This window comes from Xenopus tropicalis, chromosome 9 (assembly GCF_000004195.4).
Source record: "Xenopus tropicalis strain Nigerian chromosome 9, UCB_Xtro_10.0, whole genome shotgun sequence".
Taxonomy (NCBI): Eukaryota; Metazoa; Chordata; class Amphibia; order Anura; family Pipidae; genus Xenopus; species Xenopus tropicalis.
In genome coordinates, this window is record NC_030685.2 from 22,190,047 (window position 1) to 22,209,342 (window position 19,296).

The following is a 19,296-nucleotide window of genomic DNA, read 5'->3' on the forward strand; positions in this document are numbered from 1 at the left end:
TTTGGCCCACACAGAATTCCACCAGTTATCTATAAGGCAGCAAATATATCAGACTTGTAGCCTTACGTGGTTGTGGATAATGATAGTAGATCAAGTAACATCATATACACAGAGGGGCAGGGATGCAGATCAATGACCAACCAAATGGTAATGGGCTACTGTAGCCTTAAATGCATACAGAAATAAGTATTTAATAAAGAAGACTAATCAGATCTTGGATAAAAAGTCTGTTTGACCCCAGAATGCAGTGTTTCCTCATAGAAAATAATGAAATGTAATTCTGGATAGACACAAGTCAATTATGTGGCATTGGTTAACTAAGATATAATTTACATTGAGTTCCCTGGCTGCTGAATATGGCCAATCCACATGGCAGACTCCATAGTGAGAACTACTTCTGAAATCTTCCCATAATAGCAATGTGCCTCTGCAATTAAACAGAAGCCCCTGTATAAGGGAAGTCTATTTTAATTCCAACAACATTTTAAAGGGTTATTTTATCCTATTTTCCCTTAGCAATTTGTGCTCCAGAATCAAAGCATAGCCTCTTGTCCTGACAGTCCTCTTTCTTTAAAAAGTGCTTCAATCTTTGTGTCCTTACATTTATTTCAAAGTCCCATACAAAAGTGGAACTCATACTGCAGCACTGGCTGTAAATACTCTTAACAAAGAAATAGTCATTAATAATAATAAATTTTAGTCAAGAGAACATTAATATTATTTTCTTTTTTCCAATCAGAAACAACATTCTGGTTTCAGACTATAAAATGTCAAAGATCGTAACTCCAGTTAATTCTGGGCAGTAGGTCCAGACACCAGAACGGCCTAAAGAGTCCTGTCATTCAATGGCTCATCTCCGGCATAGAAAGTCCGGATATAACAGGTCTCTAGTGCCCCCTGCTGTTTAGAAATAAAGGTAAATGCCATTGCCTTATTATAGTAATGAGAGGCTTCAGCCTTTCTGAGCTAAGGGCTGGCACAGTGTAGCCACATTCTGTTCCATTGATCATACACCTCTGCAACACAGAACCCGCTAGTGTATATAGCAGCAACACTGCGTAGTAGCACAGAGGCACCCTGCTCTTACCATGGTATGACTGCTGAAACAGAATACATTACTTAAATTCAGAATAGTTAGCCTGGAACACTCCAACACCTGCACAGTATCATAAGAGCCACAGATCTTGGGGCACTCTTGATAAATCCTAAGGCCTGTGGCAAATGGGATTCCCTGCATACTATTCCCTGCATGTCACTGGTAGGAAAAGCACAGAAAATTCCTTGCCTATGGCACATGTTGGTGTTGACAGGGACAGGAATGCCAAGCATTCCCCTGCTTTTGTTGGCAGCACATTTCCCACCTGAAATGCCATTGCAGATAATTCAAGTCATGAATGACACCATTAGTCACTTTCTATAACAGTATGGCTGCTCTAAGGTATCCATGGGCCCTGGGCAAAATTTCATTAGGGTGCCCCCAAGCACGTGAAATTCAATATAGTAGGGCAGGCAGTGAAAGAGTGGTCTGCAGCTACTGAAGTAAACCCAAGCCCAAGTATGCCGCTCTGGACCAACAGCCCTGGGAGCAAAAAAATGACAAAATGGTGATGCCACAAGAAAAAGGCAAATAAATGAAAATAATCATGATGCAGAGCTCTTCCAATTAATTAAAATAAGGATGCTCCTGACAAAAGTTATCCCAGAGGAAATGTGTGCTAGTGGGCTCCCTATCCTCCTGGGCAAATGCCCATTTATCAAAACGTCCCGGTATAACAGATAGGCATACATCTGTACTATTTGCTATATCTGTACTGTTTTAAGTTAGAGTAAAGCAAAGGAGTCAGACTACTGTCCATTGTAATTCATAGTAAATGCCTATATTCAAACTATGGAAAAATTAAATTCAGCGGCTGAGATTTTGTCATAGGTATGGGAAAGATTCAGGGGCAATCCATGGTTCTGCTGTCGGTGCTCAGATACAATCACACCAGGCCTACAGGCATGTCACATACACACATAGAAACATTATACGGGTGCTGTACCTCAATGGGGTTCCTCTGCAGCCTGTACAATTTATACACAGCATCTTCCTTTGCCTTTCTCATCTCAGGACTGTGCCATGTTAGTAAAGCACACTGAATAATAAGGTTACCCGGCACCACACACAAGACAACCTGTGATGGCATGTATGAGTAAAATCCAGAAGAGCCACTTTGTATTCCAAATATTTTGTGTGGTTTTAAATGCCTTAAAGCAGTCAGTACGGACGGAGGAAAGCTTGCTTGTATCAGATGAAAGAGAATGTGAACATTATGGAGTATAGTGCTGTTTAAGGATGGGTTAGGGGAAAAATCTACCTATAATAACTACCTGATTATATAACATGAAAAGCTATCAGGGAAAAGTACAAAGCTCAGGTTTAGGCTCATGTTCAGGGTTGTTATATTTACATAAGGCCTATGTCCCAAAAACATATAAAATATATTTTATCACCCATCAAGGGTATTTTTATGCCAGCTTGCTTTCCCTTATTCCCACCAACTTCCCAATAGGTGGGAGAATAAGGAAGCCAGCTATTGGATTAAAGGGGTACTAAACCCTGCTGCACTGCTCAACCAAACATTACTCAGCTGTTGCTGGACTACAAACCCCAGAATAATGCAACATATTGCACAATAGAACTTTTCCAAAACTTTTCACTAAATCTTCTGGACCAGCGGTTGCACTAAAATGCAAAAAATCCTTCAATGAGGATCCCAGCTGATCAGATAAGGCTCCCTGTTCTAGATTCAATGGATAGGCACGGACACTAGTTACTTGGTTTCAATGGATAGGCACAGACACTAGCTGTTTCGATTAAATGGATAGGCACAGGTATTGGGAACTTGGTTTCAATGGATAGGTACATACACTAGCTATTTGTGTTCGAAGGATAGCCACAGGCATTGGCCACTTGTGTTCAGCAGATAGGCACAGGTACTAGCTATTTGGGTAAAGTGGAATGGCACAGCAACTAGCTGCTTTGGTTTAACAGACACTAGCAATTTGGGGTCAGTGAACTGGCACTAGCTACTTAGGTTCAGTGGATAGGCAAAGAGACTAAAGCTGGCCATACACGTGGCGATCCGACGATGTTTCGTACGACCATCGGTCGCACGAAACATCGTCAGATCCGCCACACACCATTCAGGGCTGAATCGGCAGGTAAGGAGGTAGAAACAATAGGATTTCTACCTCCTTCTGCCGATTCAGCTCTGAAGGGAGAATTTTGGTCAGGCGCCTTCTATGGCGCCCGATCAAAATTTTCTAACTTGGCCGATCGGCGAGCCGACCGATTTCAGCAGCTTCCTGCGATATCGGTCGGCTCGCTGACATGCCATACACGCACCGATTATCGTACGAAACGAGGTTTCGTACGATAATATCGGTGCGTGTATGGCCACCTTAAGGCATAAGTACTGGCTACTTGTGTTTAACAAATAGGCACAGGCACTATCTTCTTGGATACAGTGGATAAGCACAGCCACTAGATACATGGGGTAGATTGGCACAGGCACTGGCAATCTGGGTTTGTAGGTGGACACAGGCCCCAGCTACTTGGTATCAGCAACCAGACACAGGGACTAGCTTCTTGCTAACTGGACACAAAGATAGATATGAATAACATATAATATATTCTAGAAACTGCCTCCAATCAACAACTTGGTGATATCTATATCCTAACAATGTATTACTGTTGAGGCTGACAGTGCACATGGTGCATATTTCAGCCAAAGGGGAAGTCTCTAAATTGCCCATGCTACCTCCCTTGCACTTAAATGGGTACAGCCTGTACTGACCAAGTATTAGGGGGCCCAGGTGGGCATTTAGCTAATTCTGTAGTATTAGGGGCCCAGGTGGGCATTTAGCTAATTCTGTAGGTGTTCAGTGGTTTCTGCTCCAACACCCCCTGCATCAGATGCAAGCAAAGTGCTGCATCTGTAGGCTTAAGGAACAGGGCAGAGCTTTGATGTTCTCCCAGCCATATAGCCAGCCCTGCTGCATGAGGAATGGATATTCCACAGGGAGAACTTTGAAAATGTTGAAACTCCAGCAAAGTGTAATCAGAGATTCCAACCTCAAGGGGGAAGAAGAAAAGGATGACAAGTGAATAATTATAAATGGAAGGAGATTGGCACATGGGCAATATTGAAAGGGGACATGTGAAGAGAATGCTACATTGCTGGAGAGAGAGGAGTTAATGATAAAACTGTAAGGAAAGGGAACCGCAGGATGGATTATATTTATTCTAATGGGTTTTGATTTGTGTCCCACAATCTGGCCCCTTAGGGAGAATTACCTGGCAGTTCTGACAGTGATACAGGTTGGATCTCGGCAGAAGCTTTAATCACAATGGCACTATTGTCTTTCATGATGGCTTATTTAAATATGGGAGCAGGGAATTAAAGTGTTGTATGAGGATTACTCTCATCTCGAAATATCCCCGTCTTTCACAAATAATGAACTCTACAATTAGTAAACAGGCTTTTAAATAGCTATTTGAACATCAGTTGTTTTAGTTCAAGACCTACTTGAAGATCCAGTCTTTGCTCAGGGCCCCCCTTAGCTCATGAAGTACAGATATAGGAAAATATCAGTGTATCAACTATTCAGTCATAGATTCAAGAATATCTAGGATAGCAAATAGATTTTCACCCAAGTAGACCTTCAAGCTGGGGTTTCATATGTATCTTGGGGGGGCCATTCTCACAAATTCTCACCCTATCTGGAATTCAGGCTGAGCTATCCCCTGATACTTCTCCAAGCCCTCAGGATAGTGTGTGTGGGAGGAAGTAGGGGATCATTATATGGGTCAATGTGTAGGGCTGCAATAAACAGAAGGGGTACTGTAATCTCCACCTGTTATATTGTTGTAGTCACAGGAAGCTGCGAACATCAGTAAGGAGAAGATCTGCCTCTGGCCCTTTATCTAGACTGGCTCTCCCTTATGACTCCTACAGTGTCCAATAATATCTGTTAAAACATGGGCTACTCCAGAGTTCTATGCACAACAGTGTTGGTATTTCATCATGGATATAAGCAAGCATGCCAGCAATCTATTTGTTCCCAGAGCTGGGCCCAGCTTGGTAGCTTTGGTCTCTACTTGGTCGCAGTGATATTTCCCTACTGGGGCTTAGCTTCTGAATCTAGAATGTCGGTAAGATTTGAAAATCAGTTTATAGAACCTACTCCCAGTGTTCTAGTCCAGCTTTTCCATAGCACTCTCACCATTCAATGCTCAGTGATCTCTGGCGGAATAGGGGCTGTTCCTGGGGTGCCAACTCAGCATCATTTCTCCTCTCCGACTTCTCCTTCAGTGACAGCCGGTTGGTAAACTTCGAAAAGCTGCCTATGGACCTGAAGTGAAAAGGATAAATTCTGGGGTTAAAAATGTCCCAGTTCCTCCTTGGTCCCAGAACCAAGCAAAGAATATCTCTGGATGTCCACCTGCCCCTAAGTGCAAGAATGCAGAGTCAATTCCTGAAGACCGTTGTTAGAAGCTAAATAAGAGAAATTCGCAGAAGAATGGTACAGTGCTGCATTGTATCGGGGAGCTATTTTTAGTGTGTATGCACAGACTGTACCGCAGCAGAGAGATGAATCATGGCAGATAAGCGATGTCTATGAAGGCATATGTATTAGACATCATCCTGACTGCAAAGTACATGGACCATCTCAACTACCACGTGCATTAACACACTAGAAGCCAGGGCATGTAAGAGGGACCCTTTAGCGGAAGACTCTCTTTTGAAAGCAGTTCTTGCCTGAAATAACCCCTTTTGGAATCATATTATCTCAGTTAGACTGTGGTTTCCTTGGGGCATAAACACAGTGCTTGTGTCGAGCTGCTCGGCATGGAGGGAAATGATGTGGAATGGTTACATAATGAAACCCTTTTACTAGTGCTATAGACTTATAGACAAAGCAATTCAATTACTGTATAGATAAGGGCCATAAACACTGGAGTGGAAATTTCACTGTAAAACGGGGAGGGAAAAGTGATTATTACACCCTACATTCCCTCTGTTAGAGGGTCAGCTTTATTAAACAAGGCCTGCCATTGTAGTACTTTTCTTTTTGTGGCACTTGGCTCAACACCTTGGCTACTCATTCTTGAAAGATCTAAGACAGGGATCCCCAACCTTTTATACCCGTGAGCCACAGTTAAATGGAAAAAGTGTTGGGGAGCAACACAAGCATGAAAAAGGTTCCTGGGGGTGCCAATAAGAGCTACAATTGGCTACTTAATAGCCCCTATATGGACTGGCAGCCTACAGAAGGCATTATACTTGGTTTTTATGCAACCAAAACTTGCCTCCTTACCAGAAATTTAAAAATAAGCACCTGCTTTGAGGCCACTGAGAGCAACATCCAAGGGGTTGAGGAGCAGCATGTTGCTCACGAGCCACTGGTTGGGGATAACTGATCTAAGACTAAAACTTGTCAGTCAGGGCAAAAGAATTATAATACTGCATATGCACCAATCACTAAATGGAGGTGATTTAGCTGAAAGTGCCCCAGTAGTTGGCTGGCAAGTATTTTTATTTTATAAAGGCAATCTATAAAGCTGCCACCCTAGTCACAAGCCCACAGGTGCCTTGGCTCCAAGTAGTCCAGAACCAATAGTTTAATAATTATTTAGTCTAATAATAGTTTGCAGCTCTTGATTAAACTAGATAAGGGTGGAAGAAGACCCTTTAAGGTCCCAGCCCAATACTTTGAGATTAAGGAGGAATAGAAGTCCAATGAAAACACAATCATTTCCCCCACCATTAGATCAAGTGGGAACCCCCATAACACTTTGGAGCCTCAGTTCCACTGCATTGGCTCTGATACCAGGTCACACTAAATACTCAATGCTTTCTCAATCTTGTGCCGTAGGCAAAAACAATAATCCTATTGCTTCATCGTTTTTTTCAGACAATGTATCATTTGGTTCTAACCAACACTGTACTAATAAACACTTGTGAGATCATACTTTGAATGTCAGCAAACTTTGGCTTTCCAATGGTAGGGGTGAAAGAAAATGTATTTCCTTCACCCAGAATCCTTATGGCAGGGGCGACATCTTACTCTTTGTGATCGTGTGCCACTGTATGTTTTTCCCCAGCATCATCTGAGACGTTTGTGTATACACTGAAGGATTGTTTATCACCACAGTTCAGTATGAATTTCAGATCCAGTTTCCAAGATCTCAGCCCAAATTATCTCGGATTTGTGAAGTCAGTCGGCTGTCAAAATAAGTTATAAAAAAAGACAATCCGCTACATATTTGACTAGTGTGGGCTGCTATCTGCGTTTCAGCTTTGGCAGAGAGAGATTTGGGGGGGGGGGTGGAAGAAAAATTCACAGCATAGTATTCCTAATTACCAACAGAGATTCACTGTAAAACTTGGGATTCAACATGAATAAGGGTGCTGACTTTGCCAAAAGTAGACTAATTACAATCACATTTGTTAAATGTATATTGAAGAAGTAGAATTATTAATGAATCAGATGAAAGTGAGAGTGGGACCGGCAAGACTAGGGATGACTTTGACATAGTTGGCCAGCTTGTATATTCTGCAATATAACTGTTTTGCTTAAAGGGAAGGGCATGTCTTGGTAGCTTAATGCACAGAATCTCTTGGTGTCCTATATATATATATATATATTGATAATGGTTGAGTGCAGAGGACCTCCTGTTGCTGTCTCTATGAATTTTCTGGTCACAGCCTTATTGCACCCCTAATGGTTAAAAATGAAATGGTGAGTACAACTTCCTTTGTTTGCTTTAGACCAATTACAAACAACAGATAGGCCAACCACGGCTATAATTAAATGCTCACCCTATAGAAAATTAGCCTTAATTATTGTCTTCAGCCAAAGGACATCTCCTGTAGCTTTGAATACAAAGATTTTTGGAAAGATCTTGGTGGCCTAGGTAAGAGGAAACCTGCAATGTATTGCAATGTGTTCTAATCTTGCATGGCACTAAAGCAGCTAATTTATTGGAGCCCTGTCATCTTCTCCAAGATATAACCCTAGAGACCCATATTTAATGAATATATAATAGACACCATATGTTACGAAGCAAATTGAGCATTAAGGTCTGGATGGCATGCATATAATGAATGAATGGCAATGGAAATAATTGTTACTTCTAAATTTCTTTTGGAAACATCCATGAGGAATACAACTGATTGTAAAAACATCTTCCGGACAAGTGGCTTCAATATAGTATTAAGATCAGGATTGCCATTAGGAAGTCATTTGGTTCCCTGCTGGGTTAGGCCCACTTTGGCTTTCTGTTTCTGATTTATTTATTACACATCAACCACTTTACAAATGCAACTGCTGAGATACAAATACACATTGCACTAAATCAAAGGACAATACCAAAACTTTATAGGGGTTCCTGTAATGAAGGGGGCCCCATACTCCAGGTTCTCAAATATATCCTCACCAACAATCTATGAGCTGTAAATAAAACCACAGAGGAACATTTGGGTCAGTCATAGGCAGATCTGTGGGTTTTACCAATTTACTGGCTGGACCACCTGTGTGGACATACCAATACATAAAAATGTAGACGGTTGGAACAGGGGCTGAGGATTTAGAACATTAATGCTCAACTCTTTGTCACAGAAGTTCCACTCACTTACTTACCCTACCCTTTTTGGGAAAAGTCATAATCAGAACATTTGAAATCCAATTCCAGTCTTAAAAAATATGAATATAGTAACATTCCAACACAGAAGAATAGGAGACTAGTACTTTGAATTGGTTCTGTTGAGAAGAAGAAGCACCGCAGCCATAGATAGAGCCTCAGCACAGTTGTATATATGCTTTACAAATGAAGCAGCTTCATAGTTTAAGAAGTACTACTCTAGAACCTACTGTGCCGTACTTTTGCATCAGTCTGCACTGAACACCAAGGTGCCAATGCGCCTAGGGCAAAAATCTCATTGGTTGGATCCCTGCCAAAGTAAATTTGTGAAGGCGCTACTCTCAAGCAGATAGAATAAGGCAAACAATAAATAAATGCTTACTAAAGCAGAAGTGGGGTCCAGGTTCACCATCCTTGACCGACAGCTATGTTAGTGAATAAACCATAGTTCCAAAATGGGAAAACAAAATAGAAAGTTAATAATTCAAAATATATAAATTTTGTGTTTAGCTCTCCCAGTGGATGAAAATAAGGGGTCCACCATTTCAAGGGGATGCTTCAGTCAAAAGTTATAGCAGATGAAATGGCTGGTGGTAGGTCCCCTGTTCTGGTGGACCCTTGGGAAATGCTCATTTATTAAAATGTCTCTGCTAAGCTGTGCATATACTGTAGATTGGCTCATTTTGCAGCCAGCCTGCACTCTAACTAAGCCCTGATCATTCTAGGAGTCAATAGTTTTAGACCTATGGACAGCTAAATAGAGCAGTTGACAAACATTGGTCTGTATATGGCTGAACTTCGTAGGGAAAAGGAAATGGCCAGATACAACCAGAGACAATATAAGTTTTGCTGGCATTTACTTTTCCTATTATATCATGTGTCGCTACTGAAATTCTTTCAACTGAATGAGTAGATAAGAAAATGCTCATTAAACTCTCCCTATCCTCATCTGTTTCTGAAACGTTTAGGTTTATCCATTGGGTATTTGAGATTAACTCTATTACATCTTTGGCTCTGAGATGTATTAGGGTGAAGAAAAATAATATTCTTTCTTTCCAGTTCAATGACTGTTAATCTATTCAAGATTCCCTACCTTGTAATGATAGACCGAGGGGCAATAGCATTAACTTGGAATCGCTGCCTTGATCATGTCAGATGGGTTTAGAAAGCTGAGGACAACATTGCACATGTCAACTAAATTAAACAGATGGAGCAGTAAAAGGAAATGTTTCCGTGGAGTGTTTCTTAAGCAATAAGCTTAGTGTTGACTCTGCTTAAAAAAGGGTTGAGTACACAAAACCGACATGGGGGATATTTTGCCAAAAAAAGTGTTAACTGCTCCATCTGTAATGCTAGTTCAGATCCTCATGTTATTTTTATATGGCATTCTGGATTGCAGTCCAATTCCGTAAATGAGTACAGGTGTCCTTAGCTGTAGACCTGACAGTCTAAAGTAAAAGTATTAGGACAGGTCTTTTTCTTCAGCTAAACCTAGAGGTAACCCTGTAATGGCTTCCTCGAGTCAAAAGCTTTATTCAGGGCCTTAGTATTAAAAATATAAATATTGTAAAGTTTGCACAGGTCTAGTAACCCATTGTAACCAACCACTCAGAAGATAGCTTTTATTAATTTGCTGTTTAAAAACAACTCTCTTATTCCTATGGGTTCTTAGACCTGGAGCAAACTTTATGCTTATGCATTATGGCACCAGTGGCTTTGTGATGTCATTATAACTATCCTTGTGATGTCATAAGGCAAATAAAGACTGATTTTTGAGCCAATGGTGTAGGTTTATTGAGGCAAACGCTTTATTTTGCACCAAAGTAATGGTAAGAGCTAAATTCTGACTGTTATAGATGGAAAAATTCTAAGACACCTCAAAATCAGCCTTCATTTTTTAAAAGAAGAAGACTAGATGAAAGACTAGACAAAGACCAGATGAAAACTGTCTTAGAAATTCTGAAATTGTAATCTTAACTTACTCTTTAATAAGCAATTTCCAACGTGAAATTGGCTGTGCCCTGGTTTGTGCCGCACCATTCACACTGGTACTTTCTTGGACCTCCATTTTATTGTATGAGCTTTCTTCCAGCAAGATCATTTTTCATGTAGTAAGTGCAACCAATTAAAATGGCAATACGTTTAAATTACCAGAGTTTCTAATTTAGATTATGCATGTTCCTATATTGCACTCATTTCAATGATTAGTGCACGTGCAACCCAAGCTGACCCCTGAAGCTGTCATCAAGATCACCATTTCCATAAACTATGAATATAGATCTAGTATTTAGCAAAAGGGCATGTCAATTCCCCTCTCCTTTGAGACTCCCATTGATAAATATCATTACTAAATATATCATAATTGGGCTATCTTTAGTAACTAAGTCAAAACTAATGGTTGTATCAATCACTGGTCCTTGCTGGCCCTTCCCAGGGGGTCTGCTCCTCATATTGTAGTTCCACTAACCACTAGTTATATGAAATTGCATTGTCTGAAGAGCAGCAGGTTGGGCAACACTATATACAAAGTTACTGCTACCATCTTGTTTCCCTTCAATATCTTGTCCTGATACTCCTGTTACTTACTTACAAGAAGTTACTATGTGACAGGTTATTCAGCTTGATAATTTAAAGATATTTAGAAACACTTTTAAAATGGCAATTGGATGTATTTATTTCATATATTAACCATGGCATGCTTGGGGTTTTTTTCTTCTTCTAAAAGTTGTTGTCATGTCCGGGGAGTCACCGCGGGTCCCTTCTGCAAAGAAACTGCACTTCTTGAATCCGTGCAGTCAAATGTATTAAAAAAGAAGGAAAAAGTCCCAGCTTGTCCTGGCTGATATATGAAATTGGGTTATTGAGCTTCTAAGGGTCTTCCTACCTGTGCTTGCTTGACTTTAGGTACCCCAGTAATGTACAGGTCCTAAACTGCACCAGGGCTGTTGCCAGTAGCAACCATTCAGTTGGTTTCATTTTCTAACTTGTAGCAGACTGCTCCAAACTAAGTGCTGATGGGTGATGATGATAGTTGCTATGGGTAACTGCACAGGTGCAAGAAAGTGCTTGTTAATATTAGCCCCACTGTGTCCGTTAAGACTAATACATTTATTGTGGCAGTTGTTACAAATGACAAGTTATTCCCCAATAAAGCAAAGGGGTCCTGTTATAAAATCCCCCACTTGAGTCTTATAAAAAAATGCATGTGATTAACCAGCAAATGTTCATCATTAAAGGTTTGGCTACAAAGCTTGCATAATGCACTAACTGCATCTCCAGGAAAGAAATGAGGATCGGGCGACAGGGATATATTTATATATGGAGAAATATAATATGTTGCGGAGAAGTTGTAAGATGCTGTAGGGGGCAGGAGAGTGAATTGGGGACATGAATGAGAAGCGGATGGGTACATTGGGACGCAGAGAGAGGATTGCAGTGAGGACATGCATAAAGGTAGGGAGTTAATAAATCACAGATTTGTTGCACCAGCAACTACACAGATCACTAACAGACTCCCACTGTCGTTAAACTGGAACTGGCAGCATCCAGAGAGTTAAAGAGGGAATCATACAGGTGGGCTATGTGTGGGCAGGCAGAACAGGTATGAGGGATACGGGAAATCCTAAACCTAGAAGAAAGGATTACATATTGTGCCAGTTATACAGATCTTGACATCCTGGGCAGTTGTGTTGATGCCAGATCTCTGCCATTGGGTAATACTAAGATTCCTAAAATACAGTCGACCATACACCATCTCTTGTACCCTGTGGCATATAAAGACCAAGCACCTGAAACAGGCCAAGATGTGCAAGAAGAGTTACATGCTCCAGGCAGAGAAGAGTTATTGCAGAATAACCTAAGGCAAGCTGTAACTCCATCCTAGGGACATCTTCTGGACCCGAATCAAATATTGTTGGGGGGGAGGGCGGGTGGGATTGACAAGCCGGAGTTTGCAACAAATGAGAACAACATATGGAGAGGAGATGGAAGCCTTTTGACCGGAGTATCATTTATTCCTCCTCAGAGAAGGAGAAGCCCAACACCTGTTGGGGGTTAATCTATGAAGCTCACACTCCTGGATTTCTCTCAGCCTTGGTTTACCTCTACTGTATCAGTTTCAGCAGTCATTTCATATGTCACCAACTCTGTGGTCCGGCTCTAAAGATTACGCTCCTATAAAATAACTGCCAGCAAGTCTATATAGTCACTGGCACTTTGCTATGCCAAGCCTGTCCTTTATCCTTCACTTTGCTCTTGGTCAGCTTTAAGATCTTCACTTACCTGCTTGTCACTGAAGGTCCACTTCCTTGTCCACCTTCTCTTAAGTCACATCAAAGGCCAAGTTACGGCACATCAGGGCTCACACATGTGGCAGCGGCTCTCACCTGTGGTCCTACCCATCCAAGAATTGCCCTATAATTATTGTTGCCTGTCAAGCCAGAAGCATGCGTGCATTTGTGCTTATTCGCTCACCTCTCTATCCCTGTTCTTCTCTTTCTCACTCTTTTCTGCCCCTCTCTGTCTGTCTTTTTTTTCCCAATCTTGTTTCTATAGAAACTAGATTAGCTGGGAGTGAGGGGGGGTGGACTGTTACGGCCCCATGTGACTAAGATTCCAACACTGAAGAATCTCTCGCTCTTTTGCAACCCTGTTTCATTGGATGCAGCCTCTTTTACATAACAACAAGCCATTGTTAGGGGTCCCCAAAGCATCTGCAAGAAGGATGAGATAACAAAGGTCTCAGGGGCCAGAAAGGGACGCCAAGGAGTTTACCTCAGAACGGATGCCTGCAACACCTAGGGAAGGCTATACTGACCTTCAGGGTAGACTTAAAGTTCTAGAAGTGCCACTTGTCCTAAGAAGGGCTTACAGTTATAACAAGAACATAGAAATAAATGCCATTTGGTCCACTGAGGGTTTTAAAAGTAAAGGATATTGATAATGATACATGTTATATAGAACAGGATTGCCCAACAGGTGGCCCGGGGGTGACAAAATAAAGATGGGGATTCTTTGATTAAAAGGAATTCTACTGCTCTCTAATGTGATGCTGTTTTGAGTGGTCTGAGCCAAATAAGAAACCCCTGGAATAGCAAATGTTGGCCATTATTGTCCTACAACCATAGAGAATTCAAAGCAGTTGTATGTTTTGTGTAATTTCTTACTGGATTCATTTCCAGTAACCAACACCTGCCCCACCCCCCCCAAAAAAAAGAAACTCCCACTGCAGGGCACCAAAATGTTACTTCATCAGGCTTGCTGTGATTGGCTAATCTGCAGAAAGACAATCAGAACATCAGGAAGTGTTCCTCTTCAGTTCCTGATAATGGACCAACAGAAACTTTCAATCAGGACCTTCATGTACCTGCGCCCCCGTTCCATGACTAGCCATACAAACTCAGATGTATACAAACCCAGGGGGTCAATATCTAGGAACGTATGGCCAGCTTATCTCTGTTGGCACTTGCTTGATGTCACACACTATTGTGGGATATTTGTCCTATTTGGGGGTAACATTTTGTGCTAACTGATATGACACAAATAGGACATACTTTAATATTTTTAGAAAACATATTAGAGATGTTCGTCCTGGGACCCATCAGCTCTGAACTTACACTAATAGCGATTGCAATTCATCTCTCACATAGAGGGAGCAGAGAGAACAGAACGGTATCATGCCTTATATTATTGTGAAAGTAGAGCTAAATTACATTTGGTCCTTCCAATGTATTTAACCTAGGTAAAGGGTTATTAAGATTCATTATTAAAACCTCTTTAATCTCCCATAAGTGGCCAGCATATTTACTGGTGCTACGCTCAAAAGCATTAATGATAAGAGGGAACGCTCCAGAGAGATCGTCTCTCTATTTTGGTGCATAGCAGGCAGTACCCGCTCCTTATCAGGAAAGGATGAGCAGCATTAAAGTGGGACCCTGTCTTCTTATAGAGCCTTTTCTGCTCATTAAAATGAGGTTTCTACCATTTCTGGAAGAGTGAAATATGGTTTGTGATGGCTAAGGGTTAATACAGGGTGTTGGGGGGGCTCAGAACAGCATGTAGAGGGAACCTTTTATTCTGTTTCTTTAGCCTTTCCATTCTATCTACTTCAGTGTGAAACATAAAATGCAATTTGGTTGTCAGTCATTGAACCCAGCAACCAGAGATCATATTAATCCAGATTATTTATGCTGTCTTCTTCTATTTATGTTTCCCCTCCCTGATTGCAAGAGTAATTGAAAGAATACATTATTAATAAAAGATGGGGCCAGGTAATGTGTAATCAGTCCCTTCTGTATGTGTATGAAGCAATGGCCAGATCCCAGACCCATCATAGATCTGCCCATTCCCTGCCCCTGATTCTCCAATTCCTACCCCTGTAAAGTCACTACCCCAGTCCCTCCCACTAACTGGAATTACTACTGCAGAAAGTGGCAACCCTAACTGCCCCCATGCCACCCGCTGGGCCAAACTGGACCATACCACAGGACACAGGCACACAGAAGGTGGGATTTAACCCCTTCCAGAGTGTAAAATTATGGTTAAAAATAAACATGAATTTACTTCCATTGACTTTGACTGTTGATGCCAGGTCTAAGGCTGTGTAAAATAATGGCCCAATTTCTGCATTCACTGATATAAAACAATTGATGTACTTTTGTCAATAAATCATATTTTTATATTACTTCCCTTGTACTGTTGCCACATTGGTGGCAAGCCTAAGCATAAAAGGAAAGAATTATATACAATTACAGTACAGCTGGCTGGACATGCCTCTGACTGATTTGGCTACATTACTAAAAAGATAGCAAAGCTAAGATGAAGGAGAGCCAACAAAACCACTGACACACGGTTACAGAGAAATTAAGCTTGTAAAATGACAGCACATAGCGCAGCACTTGTGTAAGTAAGTCATTATATAGTAATAGTTTCCATTTATTCCCCACAGTTACCCAAACTAACTCCAAATGGCATCTATGAGACAACTGTGAGGTAAGATTAAACCCAGAAAACACACAAGAATCCTCTGATAACCTTTCTTGCCCTGCAATTACCATCTGCCCCCACTTAAGACAGGTCTGTGTGCAACCAAGGTTGAGGCTGAATGATGGAGCCACAAAACACTACCATACCTAGGGCCCCTGGGCAAGACACTAGTGAGTCCTATCTGCTCGTACCAAGAGCTCACTTTACACGGATTGCCTGGGCTAGCCTGTGCACAAAATACCTACATAGACATGGACCGACCAACATACATTTGTATTAGCCAGTGTCAGACTGGGGTGTACGGGGCCCACCTGGATTGCTGCCTCGAGGTTGCCCACCCCAGTAGCCAACTCCTAAACCCACAGGCAACCCCCCTCACCCACATGCCACATTCATTCTTTTGCTTGCATTGCATTCTTAGGGGGTGAGGGTGGAGGGCCTAAGTTGCTGGCAGGGATCAGGCCAGGAGGGTTTATCCAGGTGTCGCTCCGGCCCAGTTCGACCCTGGAATTAGCCTCTTACGCTGAGATTCTGGGAATAAAACCGCATTGTGAGCAAATAACGCAACAATTTGCAGGCAAAAATGAATATTTTCTGTAGCTACATAAACATTGCGCTATAGAAGGAGCACTTTACTGCAAGTGGCAAAGGTTCGTTATCCAACCAACTGGCCAACAGGATTGTACTGGTGCTGGCAGGGACAGAGGCATATCACTCACAAACCCATTATCTTTAATTGTTTGTTAATTATTATGTTTATTATTATGGAAAATGACAGCTTTCTGGATAATTGGCTAAGTATAATAGATCCCATACCGATATATGAGCAAGTTTCCCCCCTCGGGTTTCCCTAAGGCAAGCCCAGAATCCCTATAAAGTATAATCCCTATCAGTCAGCTTTTTTTTTCCTTCTTTTTTTGACACAAACGTCACCATTTAACCCTCTTGCTCCCAGAGGCACTGCGCTGGAGCACAATCTGTCACAAATGATTGGGCGCTGAGTGGCGAGGGACACAGAATGACATGCCCAGCGGCGCTTATCTGACAACAATAGTGTCATTATCTGCTTGGGCGAGTAGATCCTTAAAGACATTATTTGCTAGAACTCTCCGGCAGTGGAAACAGAGCAAAATCTGATTAACTCTCTCCCATTTACCAAGGCTAAAATCCGAGTGGCACCCTTTCCTGTGCACTTGAACATCTTCACTATTGCAGCTGCTGCAGAAAATGAATAATATATTCATGAAATGATATGTTTCTAGCATTCCATCTACACAGAGCGGAGAAGCAAGGCGGCATTAAGCAAGAGGTGAGAGTAAATAATCAGCACTTCTACTTATTTCTATCTTAGAGCCGGTGTGAACGCCAGGAATTCCTTTACTGGAGTGTATTTATATGTAGGAGCTGCCATACCCACCCATTGATGGTAATATAACAGCACCATCTAATCACAGACCAAAGGATTGCATATTTGCACTGATATATACATTGGCAATATAGTTGCTGGTTAATTTGTAATTGCCCATCCTTTACCTAAAGCGATTTGTTGGTAAAACCTCCCTTTTTAAACCCTGCCTTCCCTGCCTATTTACTTGCCCCTAATTTCATATGCCTGCCCATTTCCCACCCCATGACATCACCCAATCCCCATGCTGTCATCGAGAAGCACCTCCCCCTGCAGGCCAAAAAAATAATTCACAAAGATGGCAACCCTTCCTGCGTCCACTGCTGCTCCCTAACGTGTGTGTCTGAATGACAAGCAAATATGGGGGCGGGAAGGGTTGGTGTCTTCCCAATTGCTCCGCCCTAATGAATACAGTGCTGCTGAATTCAGGCAGTGTTGTATTCATTGGGCCAAAGGCAGCTCCCTCCTCACCTAAAACTTGTTCTAGTCCTATTCTCTTGCCCCATTGAAGTGTGCACACTAACAACAGTGCATGTCCCATCTAGGTAAAAAAAAAAAAAGGGGGGGTGGCAAGTGAAGGCATGTTTAGGACAGTGCCAGCAAAATAATTTTTGCCCCCTAACCTATAGGAATGAGGCATTTTCCTTTAACAAGCCCCCTATGCTCCCCAGCAGCCCCCTATGCTTCCACCAGGGTGGGCAGTGGAGTAGCAGGTTGGTAATGGTAGGTGGTAATGTAATCAAAGTCAGCACCGGGTCTAGTAACCCATAGCAACCAAGTAGATATTTGCTTTCAAGAAGGTTACCAGTAAAGGCTGCATACTAATTGATCACTGTGGAGCAGAATGCAGGGTGGAAGTGGTGACTTGCTTTAATGCTGTAATGTAGGATGCTGCTGAATGCCTTAGCATATTATGGGTAATAGTGACAGAATATAATGTTTTCCCATTTGAGGGTTAAATGAGTATTACATGGACTTGCTGGTCACGCAGGCAGGTGTACCTTCTAGTGCCTGAAAGCTGCATTGCAGTGCAGACATTTGGATGCATCTGGAAGAAATGGCTTCCTCTGGGAAATGATATTAAATCTGATGCACTGACAGCCCCTATTCACGATTTGCTGAAGGTGCGCTCATCTCCAATCCCTGCCCTTGTCCTGGACCTATATGTAGCACTTAGTGATTATAGATAGCAATGCTAATGATAAATTACCTGTTGTTAGGAGTGGCCATATAATAAGAGCTGATCAGTGGCTCTCAAGGAAAAGCGGAGCTGCCCATAGGCTACAGAGACACTCACGGAACTCATTATTTCACCCAAATCTGTTCCCTGTATATCTATCTATCTATCTACCAGACGACCTGAGCACCCCAGCCCCACACTGACATCCACCTCATCTTTCCCCCTGATGCAAATGCGTCAACTTCTGTTGGACTCATAATTTCTCCTGTTATTTTTGTGGGTTGGTCTAACCCTGGGTCAGAAATGGAACTTCTCATCCCAGCAGTAATATACCGTTTATGCTGCTTTGATAAAATTACTGCACACTGATGTATCGAACTCATTTTAGGCCACACCCCAAAACCAACATGGCCACCGCCCTTCTTGCCAACAACCCTGCCATTTTTTAATGACCACTCATCATTTAGATCCACAGATTGGGGCTGCTTTTTGTTATGAAATGAATGGTTATGATTGACAAATGTTTTAAAAGAAATCTGCCATAGAGCAGTTCCTTTACTTTGCAAAGTTTTCTTATCTCAACCATGCAGCTAATTATTCCTGTTAAAGGCTCAATGCTGTAAGGCTGATGCCAGACGTGGTGTTCTTACGCTGCGTATTTTCTAATTCTCTTGGCGGCTGAAAAACACACAATATCATCATCCATAGAAATAACTTAAACAGTCTCGATGGAAAACACACTATGCGTCAATACGCTAGAAAACGCGTTACCACAGACTTTTCATGCGTTTGCCGAAATACGCCGTTATTTGCACAGCAACCTATTCCTATGTATACACAAAGGCAGCTGCCAGACCTTGCGGAAATATGCAGTGTTTTTTTACTATTTCGCACTAGCTCCATGGGAAACGGGATCTCCTACGTCACCAGTACTAGGCTGAAAAACGCCATAGTCAGGGGCTGTGTGGGTTGTGCGGCGTTTTTAGGCGGAGAAAATACGCAGCATAAAAACACCATGTCTGGCATCAGCCTAACCAG

At 42.0% G+C, this 19,296-nt stretch overlaps 1 protein-coding gene across 6 annotated transcripts in view; it reads right to left on the reverse strand.

Annotated features, from left to right (window-relative positions):
• ankfn1l (ankyrin repeat and fibronectin type III domain containing 1 like) overlaps positions 1-19,296 on the reverse strand; it is a 202,525-nt gene that overhangs the window by 55,205 nt on the left and 128,024 nt on the right. For 3 of the 6 annotated variants that reach the window (XM_031893332.1, XM_018097586.2, XM_031893334.1), the window contains one exon: positions 5,269-5,397. The exons of 2 other annotated variants lie outside the window; for them this stretch is intronic. In XM_031893332.1, coding sequence (XP_031749192.1) covers positions 5,269-5,397 — 129 coding nt within the window. Of the gene's footprint in view, positions 1-5,268; positions 5,398-12,970; positions 13,191-19,296 lie in introns of those variants that run through there. One more of the 6 variants, XM_002932447.5, reaches the window with a different exon arrangement.